Source organism: Acanthaster planci, linkage group LG11 (genome assembly GCF_054643075.1).
Source record: "Acanthaster planci isolate LZ-2023a linkage group LG11, COTS_SCS, whole genome shotgun sequence".
Lineage (NCBI taxonomy): Eukaryota > Metazoa > Echinodermata > Asteroidea > Valvatida > Acanthasteridae > Acanthaster > Acanthaster planci.
Window position 1 is genome coordinate 7,356,207 of NC_141787.1, and position 12,006 is coordinate 7,368,212.

The 12,006-nt window shown below is 51.1% G+C and overlaps 1 protein-coding gene and 2 pseudogenes across 1 annotated transcript; 1 reads left to right on the forward strand and 2 right to left on the reverse strand.

Annotated features, from left to right (window-relative positions):
* The first annotated feature begins 310 nt into the window (after positions 1-310).
* On the forward strand, positions 311-5,125 carry LOC147797334 (uncharacterized). The gene is made up of 9 exons (XM_087143510.1): positions 311-443; positions 1,631-1,690; positions 2,107-2,311; positions 2,716-2,920; positions 3,234-3,417; positions 3,725-3,979; positions 4,150-4,264; positions 4,479-4,597; positions 4,974-5,125. Exons 1-9 carry the CDS (start codon positions 311-313, stop codon positions 5,123-5,125), a joined length of 1,428 nt encoding a protein of 475 aa, XP_086999636.1.
* A 3,863-nt stretch (positions 5,126-8,988) lies between these two features.
* On the reverse strand, positions 8,989-10,283 carry LOC147797335 (large subunit ribosomal RNA; annotated as a pseudogene).
* A 354-nt stretch (positions 10,284-10,637) lies between these two features.
* Positions 10,638-10,772, reverse strand: LOC147797336 (5.8S ribosomal RNA; annotated as a pseudogene).
* Positions 10,773-12,006: the final 1,234 nt, after the last annotated feature.

Consider the following 12,006-nt stretch of genomic DNA (forward strand, 5'->3'; position numbering starts at 1 on the left):
ATAGCTCAAAATATCCCTTTCTCTAACCCTATCCCCAACACTTGCGCTATCCTACCCCTAACGCGAACAATACCCCTCACCCATCTGTCCCTAACCCTATTCTTATCTCTAACCCTATCCCTACCGATAACCCCAACCCTAACCCTTATCCCTAACCCTATGAGCTCGTGAACACCCTCCTCCCTATAAATAGGCAAACCAGGGAGTGGGGGTTAAGGTCGAAAATACTTTCATTGAAATACACACGTTTTTGGCCCAACCGGTCCCGGGGCAATGCCCTCTCAGAGGCCTTGGGTGGGCCAGCGAGCTTATGGACGGCAGGCCTGGAGACGCCCGGCCCGCTCGGCTGCAGGAAACCCCGGACATCCGAACCTCTCGGACAAGGTTTTCCGAGGATGGCAATTCACCGCGGCGTAGCAACCACGCCGCCGCCCTAGAGTCGGGTTCGCCCGGGGAACCGCCCTGAGCTTGGCGCTCGATTGTGTCGGAAATGCTTTAGACGGTCTTTGTAGTGTGTTTTTTATTATTTGAATTGATAAAGTGTTTCAACCTGAACAATTTTTTGCTCATTTTACCTTGGTTGCACCGCCTTGACATCAATAAAAAAAACTTTTTGACATAAGAATGTGTGACGTTAACTCCGGAGATCGGCAAACTTTCCCAGTTATGCGTGGCAGCTCGATCGGCAGCGTCACACGCACTTCTTGTAAAGTGTCTTGAGAATTTTGCCTCACTCCTTCACGAAAATAACGTAGTTTTTTTCAGAATGCCACCGACCTGTATTGTTGCTGTTTGCAGCAACACTACCAAAGATGGTTTTAGTCTGCATCGTTTTCCATCTGACCCAAAATGTTGACGAATTTGGACGGCGAAAGTGAAGCTGTCCCGAGCCAAGTGGTCGGACCAAACGAGCACTCAGTGATCTGCTCCGCACACTTCGAGCCTTCTTGTTTTGATCGTAACGCCAACGATCAACAACATCAGTTTGGGATTAAGTTCAAGGCAATGCTTCGTCCCGATGCTGTACCCACAATATTTTTTAATAAGCAAGAAAAGTGAGCCGGTACTGGAAGAGAAGAGGAAGGGTGCTTTTGCAAAACGCGAGCGACTCCGAGTAAGTTTTATCGTTTCTCACTCGCCATGCATTCACGTTAGTTTCATAATCGCATGGTGCATGTAATCGTTTTGTACACGTTTTGTGAATTTTGGTTGTTTATTCTGTTGATCTTAAAGCTAGAAACACTGTACAGAAATAGTAGCCTACTTTGATATTTGTACATTTTGATAGGCTAATGACGGGGCAAGGTTGAAATCGGTTAACACTTTCTTGTTGACATTAATCTGGTCACTCACTAATATGCAAGGTGCAGTTCTTTTTCAATCAGCATGAGCCTTACTGATCGTGACATTCATGTGTGTGCCATGAAGATGAGAAGCAACAATATCATTAGCCGTAAGGTTTCCGCACCTGATTTTGTTTCTTCTGCCTTTCAATATATTTTTCACTATATAAGCACAACTGTGGTAGTTTATAAATGACGCTGTTGTTTTACTGAACTATTTCTCCTATTCATTTTAACAAGGATTAATTTCATTTAATTTGTTTTCTTTCATTGGAAACTGCTACCAGGTTTTGGAGGATGTGCTTCCACGGAAACAAGCCAGAAGAGAGAGCAACCAGGTCGGAAAGGTTGGAGATAGAACCTTGTGCATAGAAAGTGTGCCAGACCCAGAGTGTACTGTAAGTGCTCGTGGCATGATTCCAGTTGTGTCGGTAAGTCCATCACAATCACTTGCTCCCTTCAACTATTGTTGAACATTCAAGAGGAACAAAATGGGTATTGTTCTTTCAATTGTTCTCTCTAGAAATTTTTTTTAAATAACTTTCATTTTGTTCTTTTACATGTACAGAATGTGGATGCTGCTTGTCAGACTGATCCAGTGAAAATTCTTTGTTGCAATATACGTAAGTATCAAAATGTATTTGAAATGTCTATTTTTGTTATCATATTAATTTATAAATGACATTTTTTCTTCTTATTCGGTTTTATTGTTCTCGTCACAGTTCATGATAAACAACAAATTTATACATTTTTTTTCTGATAGATACCGATGCCGGAATACAAGCTGTTCCCGAAGTCAGCGAAACTGGAATACAATGCAAGCTGCTTGATGATGCAGAAGTTGAAGAATTAGAAGAGGAAGAGTTAGAAGAGGAACAAGAGCGTGATGATTCCTCCGACTATGAACCATCCTCATCATCATCTTCGTCATCATCTTCAGAACCTTGTCGCACCCGGTCATTCAAAACGTAAGTACGATATATGCAGTATATGAAACCAGAATTTATTTTATAAGGTTATAACAGAAACAAAGCGAAATGTTTTTTTTTAATTTAAAATTAACCTTCTCTCATCGCAGAGTAGAAACTACTTTTCATTCCTACACTCACCGTGGTATCACCTTGGTTTATCCAAATGCCATTGATCTTTTGTAAACAGAAGGGAAAGAAGTCCACAGACCGTTCCAATATCAACGGATGTTCTTCCTCAAGTTCATCCAAAGTACACTGTTCGAGGGGGAGCTCTTCCAACTTTTTAGGGAGTGTTTCAAGTGCGGTTCACGGAAGATCAGTCTGATGAAACGAACTGTGTGGACTTTCGTTTCTGTTTTTCAGCGATGAGGGGCCTGCAAGTCCAAGGGGACGACCTGGAGTTCCCAGCCGTGGCTGGGTGCAACACCTGCAGGAAATCTGCTACTCTCTGCAGCTTTCCTGTTTGCCGGTGCCAGCCCATCAAAGGTACTCCGCATGTTGACCTGTATGGGGGCAGCTTGTATTTCGCTGCGCACCATTTTCTCCCACCAGAAGAGACACCTCTTGCCATCAGTTGAAGCCGTGTGGACACAACACATCACCGAAGTAAAGCTTCGTCTGAAAGCTGATAGTCAAACGCTAGTCATCGGCAAGATTGTTGATATTCAGCTTGTACAGGTGAGTCTTTGTTTCTAAAGAAAGGTAGAGTTGATGTACATGCGATGGTTTTCGATAAATGGTTCTCGACAATTTGTACAAGCAAAAGGATGCATTCATTTCATTAACTTTATTCTGTATATAAAGTCATTTTGAAAGTTGCTTATTTCAATTTGCTGCTGCCGCTGCGCCTTGATTGATAGCCTCAGATTGACTGTTACTAACATTTAGTACATGTATTTGTTATGTATTCATTTGTTAGTGCAAAGAAGTCAAGAGTAGCTACCACATGGAGCTGGAGGACTTCAAAAGGACAATGGCAACCCTACGTGAAGCTGACCTCACTGTGTGCAAGCTCGTCACTGACCGTCATCGGTCTTCGGCCAAATATGTGCGGGAACATGAGCCAACAAATCTACACATGTATGACGTCTGGCATATAGCAAAAAGGTACCGGTAGTTGAAGATAAAGATTTAAAAATAAATCCCAAAATCAATGTTTCTTTTTATGACCCTCATAACCATTTGTCGAGACTACAGAATTTAACTGATTTCTTGAGAAACACATAGGAAAATATTTATGGCAAGAAATCATTTGAAAGGCCCAAAGTATCTTTGCATTACCTTGGATATAATTTTCTAATGGAACAGTTACTTTCCTTTTTGCAAAAAAGTGATTTCATTTGGCCAAAAAAACGAAAGCCCTAACACGCTGAAGTTTAATTTGTATCATTTATTTTTCTATTTTTCATCAAGGGATCAAGAAGAAGGTCGATAAGTTATCAAAGAGGAAAGGGTTTGAGGGTGTGGCCGAATGGAAGAGGTCCATAAACAATCATGTCTATTGGTGTGCCTCTTCCACCACTGATGCAGAGGACGATCTCCGGGAGGCCAAGTGGGCCTCTTTATGTAACCATATCGTTGGAGTACACCAAGGGCACTCTGCTCTATATACTAAGTGTGAACAAGGCCGACTTGGGAGGCAAAAGAAGAAATGGTTGAAGCCAGGTATTAAAAAAAGAATTTACTTTCAGGCTTTCCCTTATGGTTCTTTAATATACGAGTCATGAAGATTAATTGAAACAAAATGATATTAACGAATCAGGTTCGTGGCTTTATAGGGACAGAGGAAACTATCAAGCTGTACTAAATCCTGGAGAGTACCTCAATGCCGAAAGACATTCGGAAAATGTCTTCCACAGCGCAGACGTCCTCCCTGGAGAGCTTCCCCAGCCTCATAAACCAATTTGCTCCCGAGATGAAGGCCTACTCATATGATGGTATAACTTGCAGGTGAATAGAATTAAGGTGTTACTTCAGTTTTGAAATTGACTATTATGTTATTTACTTAGTCTAAATGTTTTTGAGCATTTTGCTTCTCCTGGAAATGTATCCAACTGGACCAATCCTTTGCCATCCCTTTATTTACTTTCAATATGGCCATTCCACATTTACTTCTATAAATTTTTCATTTTGTTGAAAATCATACACTTGTTGTATTTGTTAGGCTTCACATTGCTGGCCATCACTACAACGAGAATAGTGACAGAAGCCATGCTACCACATCCAAGGGCACTCACATGTTTCACCTCAGCAAGCCAAAGTTTAAGCCGGGGGGAAGCTATGGTGAAATAAATTCAAGAAGCAGCTTCCTTTGGTAGGGGTCTTGCTTTTTTAATTTGTCAAGTTTATTCCACAAAACCCATGGTTTGTAGATTGTAAAATTTCCCCTCAAATCTCCTTTTTTCCGGAAGTACATTTATGCTCTCAACATGACATATTCCTTGCCTTTGAAAAAGAATTTAGATAAGTAAGACTGGAGATTTAAAATTGTATCTTTCAACAGATTTCAGGAAATACAACTTTTTATTTTTCCCCCGTAAAGTATGACTAAGTAAAGGCTTAAAAAGCCCATGTAAATACATATACGTGTAGGCAAACAAAGGACACTTTTTGAAAATTCCAAAGAAGAGCTGTTGTAATTAACAATTTCCATATTCAAAATCACTGTATTGTTTGTTCTCCTCAGGGTATGTCAGGACTCTGTTTAAAGAGGCTATCCGACGATGCTGTTTGTTGTACCCAACACTGCTGCTCAGTCTAAACCCCCCACTATGGCAGAGAAATACAGGTTTCCAGAGAAAGATGTTCTGATTGCAAGGTACAGGAGCAGATACAATAAACTTTGAGATTAAAACCCTGCCTGGTGTAGAACTAAAAGGAGTGATCAGAGATAGGATCTTAAACGTAGATTCCTTTAAGTTTTGAAAAATGGCATGTAAATTTGGGTGGTGTTCCATTTGAGTTTGAAAAGAGACATATTCTTGACCAAGTAACTTGGATGACTTTTTTCCCTTGTCCCTTTTTGTAACTCGAATACTGATATAAATTTGAAGGCAAGTGAGGCTCTAGATATAAATGACAACTTAAAGTTTCAGTCTCGCCAAAATTAAATGTAACTTGGGTTACCTGGAAATGAAAACCCAAATGAATGGAGTGCGCCGTGATACAGAGGCTGTCTACAGCTTTTGGGACGTGATAAGGGTAAAACCCAAATCATTACTGATTCGACATCCAGTGGATTCTCTGTCATTTCAAATAATTAAAGGGATTGTTTGTTTTGCTTTTGTGCTTGTATTTGGGGGAGCAGATCTGTTGGCGTGACGCAAGAAGGTTAACCCAATACAAGTGGGACATGTACGTCTTTTGTGAGAATTTCTGTTTGAAAATATCAAGTGATTCTGCAGTTGAAAGCAAGCAAAATTGTACTACATGTTTTTTCTTCAATGAAATAAGGAGGCGAGTGTTGCCAGACTGTGCGGCCCCTTGATATGTTTCCCTTGCACCGTCAATAATAAAAATTCACTATACAGATACGACGCGTTTTTTCGATTGAAATCACTAGGCAGAAATGGACCCAAACACGGTTGAGCGAAATAGTGCCGTCTGTTGACTCTCGGTTGAGGTTTGTCTTCGGTTTTTGCACCGGAAATTCAAGATTATCGCCAGTAGATCACTTTTCGTTTCAATTTTATGGGTTTCACCCACGATTTGTTTTTACTCGCCTTTTTCCAAAGATATATCCAAAACAGTAAAACTGTTTGCCTAGCTCTCATTGTCTTTCCTAACAGGCCCACAATTTCGGGCTTTTTGTGAAAGAAACTAACAGTCCAAAATTTGGGATTTATAAAAATGTTTCTGTGATCCCTCCTGATTATGGCATGTTTTATTGTAAAAATCCCTTGGATTACAGAACATCAAGGAGTTCGCACGCAGAAATACAATCATTTCGCGGGATGCAACCTTAACGGTATCACGCAGGTCCTTTTTCCAGGGGTTGGAGTGAATCGGGAACACCAACAGTTCTGATAAATAGGAAAATAGACTGTTCACTTGTGTGGTGGATTTGATACATGGTTTAGTTATTTAGATACTTTGCCGTGTGATGCAAGCCTCTTTACTTGAAAAATGAGCACTGTTCCTGTCATTTTTATGATATATTTTTAATATGTTGACTCGAGTTGTCGTATTTTCAGTTGTGTCAAATGTTGATCCTGACTGTCCCATTCTCTAACCCAATCACCAACACTCACGATATCCTAACCTTAACACCAAGAATATCCCTCACCCTACTGTCCCTAACCATATCCACAAACCTATATATCCTTAACCCTAACCACCAACCTATATATCACTAAATCCGACCACAACCCCAATCCTAACCCTTACCCCCCAGATACCCTAACCCTAACCCTTACTCTAACCCTAACCACAACCCTAGCCCTAACCACAAACCTGTATATCACTGACCCTAACCACAATCCCAATCCTAACCCTTACCCTACCGGTAACCCTACCTGTAACCTGAAATATATCCCTAACTCCAACCCTATTATCCAACCCCTAAGCATAACCCTAACAACAAACCTATATATCACAAAATCTAACCCTAACCACAATCCCGATCTCAACCCTTACAGAACTCCTAACCCTTACCCTTACTCTAACCCTAACCCCAGCCCTAACCACAAACCTATATATATCAAACCCTAGCCACAACCCCCACCCTAACCCTTACATTATCCCTAACCCTTACATTATCCCTAACCCCAACCCTAACCCTATCTGTAACTCTATCCCTAACCCCAACCCTATTATACTACCCCTAACCTTAACCCTTAACCCTAACCCTAACAGACCCCGACGAAAAACGCTCTTGCGAGCTAGGGTGCCTCACCGACGCGTTCAAGGGTGGGGCCGAGTCGGTTTTTGCGCCCGAGCCAGAGCGTAAATGGAGATGCGACCTTTCGCGGAACACGAAGTCCGAGGAGGAAATCTTCAGCCGGCGCCCACGTAACGCTACCCGTCCGGCACCCACAGCGGGAGCGACGCCTCCCGCTGCCAGATGCCGCCCTCGTGCTGCAAGCCATGGTTCATCCGTGCCAAACAGCTGATCGCACAATTGCATTGGGACCGACTTGGCAACTCCCTGAGAGCCTTCCTGCGGGGTACACTATTAACCGTGGATTTCAAATTAGTTTGGGGCAGTCGCGTCAGATATGCAGCCCAGCAGCCAATCTTCGGACACCGGGGAAGCTTTCGTTCACTCCCCGGTCCTCCCCGGTCTCCTCCTCCAAGTGCAGTCCGCCCGAGGGCCACCGGGCGGCGCTGGCCGGCCCTCCGCGCTCGACCTCCTCTCCCCGCTGCTGGATCCCACCACCCCTGCCTCCCCGCGTGGCGGCGCCCCTCTCCCAGAAGCAGCTCCCGCGGCGGCGACGCTGCCTCCTCCGCGGCACGTCGTCCGACCCGGCCCGCCGGGATCGGCCCGTCTGCGGTGCGGGCAAATCCCTTGGATCGAAAGGTTTAGTTTCAGCAGATCGCAGCGAAGCGGCTGCTCTACTGGGCACGACACCCCGATCCATACCCAAGTCGTCTGCAAGTGATCTGGCGTCCCTCTCGAGAAGGCGGTTCCGCTGGAGCTCCCAGCCCCCGGGCAGGGACTTCGGCAGAGTCGGCGGCGTTGGCCCGGCCCTCCAATGCAAGAGCGGGTGGGCGCTGATGCGGGCCGCTCTCGCGCGGGACGCCGGCGGCGTCGCCGCGCACCGGCAGAGATTTCGACTTAGAGGCATTCGGCCGTAATCTGTCGGGTGGTAGACTTGCACCACCGGCCTCTCCCTCAAACGCCTGAACCAGGGGTCCGTGTCTGCGGTTCCTCTCGTATGTGGCTGTACTGATTTCTTGCAGCTAGAGCTGAGCTTGAGACCACCTTTCCACTTCAGGGAGTTGGGGTTAAGGTCCAAAATGCTCCCATTGAAATACGCACGTTTTGGGAACAACAGACCCCGACGAAAGACGCCCTCGAGAGCCGGGGTGCGTCGCCGACGCGTTCGCAGGTGGGGACGAGTCGGTTTTCGCGCCCGAGTCGGGTCGAAACCGGAGATCAAATCTTTTGCGGAACACGAAGTCCGATGGAGAAATCTTCAGCGGGCTCCCGCGCAACGCCGCCCGTCCGGCACCCACGGCGGGACCGGCGCCGCCCGCTGCGAGACTCTGTCCCCGGGCCGGAGGCCCGGGTCCCTCCCCGCCCGACGGCCCGTCGCACAACGGCATTGAGACCGACTTGGAAACTCGCCGCCCCGGCGCTACTACCCGAAAGCCCTCCTGCGGGGTATACTGCCAACCCTGGATTTCAAGTCGGTTTGGGGCAGCCCCCTCAGACTCGCGGCCCAGCAGCTCATCCCGGGCCGCCGGGCGAGCGCCGGTTCACTCTGCCGTCAGTCCCGGCGGGCCCTCCTTCGCCACATGTCCTCCCCGGTCTCCCCCTCCTCTGGGTCCGGCCCGCCCGAAGGCCGCCTGCCGGCCGGCCCTCCACAACCCACCCCGCCGCCCCAACCCGCCGCCCCCGCCTCGCTGCCGCCACACAAGTGGCGCCGCCTCTCTCCCGGTAGCCGCCTCCTCCCGCCACCGCCGCCCGTACTCCGACCCGGCCCGCCGGGATCGGCCCGTCTGTTGCGCGGGCAAATCCCTTGGATCGAAAGGTTTAGTTTCAGCAGATCGCAGCGAAGCGGCTGCTCTACTGTGCACGACACCCCAATCCATACCCAAGTCGTCTGCAAGTGATCTGGCGTCCCTCCCGAGACGGCGGTTCCGCCTGAGCTCCTGGCCCCCGGACAGGGACTGCGGCGGAGTCGGCCCTGCCACCCAATGCAAGAACGGGCGGGCGCTGACGCGGGCCGCACTTGGGCGGGACGCTGGCGGCGTCGCCGCGCACCGGCAGAGATTTCGACTTGGAGGCATTCAGCCGTAATCTCTCGGTAGACTTGCACCACCGGCCTTTCCCCGAGCGCCTGAACCAGTGTCCGAATCTGCGGTTCCTCTTGAACTGAGCAGGAATGCCGTTGTGGCGACCTCTCATCTCACGACGGTCTAAACCCAGCTCACATTCCCTATTAATGGGTGAACAATCCAACGCTTGGCGAATTCTGCTTCGCAATGATAGGCAGAGCCCACATCGAAGGATGTGTCCTTCATTCGCTTACCGGATGCAACTGCTCTCTCTCTCTCTTTTCCCGGGCGCCAGCTATCCTGAGGGAAACTTCGGAGGGATCCAGCTACTAGACGGTTCGATTAGTCTTTCGCCCCTATACCCAAGTTGGACGATCGATTTGCAGGTCAGAATCGCTGCGGACCTCCACCAGAGTTTCCTCTGGCTTGGTCATGCTCGGGCATAGTTCACCATCTTTCGGGTCCTAGCGTGCCCGCTCTCCCTCCGCCGCAGCCGCAGGCAGCTGTTATCTGGCGGCTAGGGGGTGCGGGACCGCAGAGGGCACCGCGCCGGCCGCGCTGATTTTTCCCCGCCTGATCTGCACGGCCCTCCCGTTTGCTTCTCGACAGCTTCACGTACTCTTGAAATCTCTCTTCAGAGTGCTTTTCAACTTTCCCTCACGGTACGGCTCTATCGGTCTCGTGCTAGTATTTAGCCTTGGATGGGGTTTACCACCCGCCTTTTGGTTGCGCTACAAAACAACCCAACTCCCAAAAGCCCTGGCCACCGGTCGGACGGCGCCTGCAGGGGCCTGACACCCGCCAAGGGAGGGAGGGGGCCTCGATGAGAGGGACCTCGGCACCGCCGCGACAGCCGGACCGGACTTCCCTACGCCACAGTTCCCATGGGCCCGCTAGGGGCCCGGGGATTCGGCGCTGGGCCCTTCCCGCTTCGCTGGCCGCTACTAGGGGAGTCCTGGTTAGTTTCCTTTCCTCCGCTTAGTGATATGCTTAATACGAGCGGGTCCTCTCCTCCGACCTGAGGTCGATGGGTTTGCAATAGGCCTCGTCTCTATCTCTCTCTCTCGCCTCTCGGGGCCCATCCGGCGCCTCGGCGGCTACCAGGAAGGGGGGCCCCCCTCCGCGGCCCGTCCGCGCGGGCTCTCTTCTCTCTCTCTCGGCGCTGGGCACCCGCTCCCTCTCCGGCGGTCCACTCGGAGATCTGCCACGGGGCCGGCGGCCTGCCCTCCCCTTTTTCTCTCTTGACCTGCCCTGCCTGCCTGCCTGGCCTCCTTCCGACGCGCTCTCTCGAGGCCGCTCAGGGGGACGGCCGGCGCTCGTGGGTGGGGCGGATACTCAGCGCCGACCTGCCACGCCACGGCGAACTCACCCGGGTTCGACTCGGCCCTCCCCGCGGAGAACGCGCCCGGCCGGTGCCCCCGGCCGATGATCACTGCGTTTTGCAATTCACACTGATTCTCGCAGCTGGCTGCGTTCTTCATCGGTGCATGAGCCCAGTGATCCACCGTCGAGAATTTTCCCTCGTTTTCGGAAATCCGAAAAAAAACACCGGCGGTAGCCGGGCCGAGCGGGGACCGGTCGCCCCTCGCAAGGCAGCCCCTTTCCCCAAGGGGGGCCTCTCCGACCGCGTCTTACCGATCCCCCCGGACCGTTCGAGGCCGCGTCCCGGGGCCCCCGGCGAGCGCCGGATGCCCTCTAAGGAACCATAACTGATTTAATGAGCCATCCGCAGTTTCGCTTAGTAAAGCTTTTACTTAGACATGCATGGCTTAATCTTTGAGACAATCTTTGACTACTGGCAGGATCAACAAGGTACCCCTTGGGGCCGGGGCCCGCCACCTCGGGCCCTCCGGACTGCTCGGCCGAGCCGCAGCTGCTGGGCCGCGGCGCCGGAGTCCTGCGCCTCTCTGCTCTCGCTCGCCACTCGGCCTCCGCTGGAATGCCGCACGCCGCCCTCTCTGGCCCGGGCGGCACTTCCTCTCCTTCCCCAGTGCACCGGCCTCCTCTCGTCTCGATTCCGGAGGGGGCCGAGCTGAGCTCCCTCCGTCTGGGAGATCCCCGGTCGGGGATCCTGCCTGCCGCCGCCGGGGCTGCGGCTCGGCGGGACCGCGGGGCACCGCCCGCCGCCTGCTTGGTGGTCGTGCCCGCCGCTCTCCGAGGGGCCCTGGCTCCCCTCTCCCTTGCTCTCTCCCGCTCGCTCTTCCGCAGCGGGCTGTGCTGCCGCTCCCGCCCGTCCTGAAGGCTCGCGGCCACGCACCACCGCACCTCCCGTCCCGGGTCCGGCCGAAGTGCACCCCCGAGGACGGCCTTTCCGACACCTCTGAGCAAGGCCTGGCGGGCCGGCCGACGCTCTTATGTGCATGAATGGTCGGCAGGCCGCGCCGAAAAACGCCGTTGACGGAGCGCCCGGAGGGCCTCCCCTCGGGGCGGCGGGCCGCCACTTTTTTTTCCGAACCTACCGTCCCGGGGCTCTCCAGTAGGGCCAGACGCGGCCCGGGAGCGACTTTCTGACACCTCTTTGCAAGGCCTGGTGGGCCGGCCGACGCTCTCCTGGGCTGAAGGGGTCGGCCGGCCGCGCTGAAAACGCCATTGACGGAGCGCCCGGAGGGCCTCCCGGCGGGGCAGCGAGCCGCTACTTTCGTACAGCCGCTCCGGAGCGGGGCTTGTCCAGACCCCAGGGGGAATCGCTCCGGAGGCTTGGGCTCCACCGTGTAGGCATAGCCGTATCGTATGGACAATATATGGCTGTA

What these genes read in the sequence shown, in the direction of transcription:
- LOC147797334 (XM_087143510.1), top strand. Translation starts at nt 311, where the DNA reads ATGGACGGCAGGCCTGGAGACGCCCGGCCCGCTCGGCTGCAGGAAACC. An exon ending in GGACACAACACATCACCGAA is followed by an intron (nt 2,921 to 3,233) that starts GTAAAGCTTCGT and finishes TTCATTTGTTAG; the next exon opens with TGCAAAGAAGTCAAGAGTAG. An exon ending in TGACGTCTGGCATATAGCAA is followed by an intron (nt 3,418 to 3,724) that starts AAAGGTACCGGT and finishes CTATTTTTCATC; the next exon opens with AAGGGATCAAGAAGAAGGTC.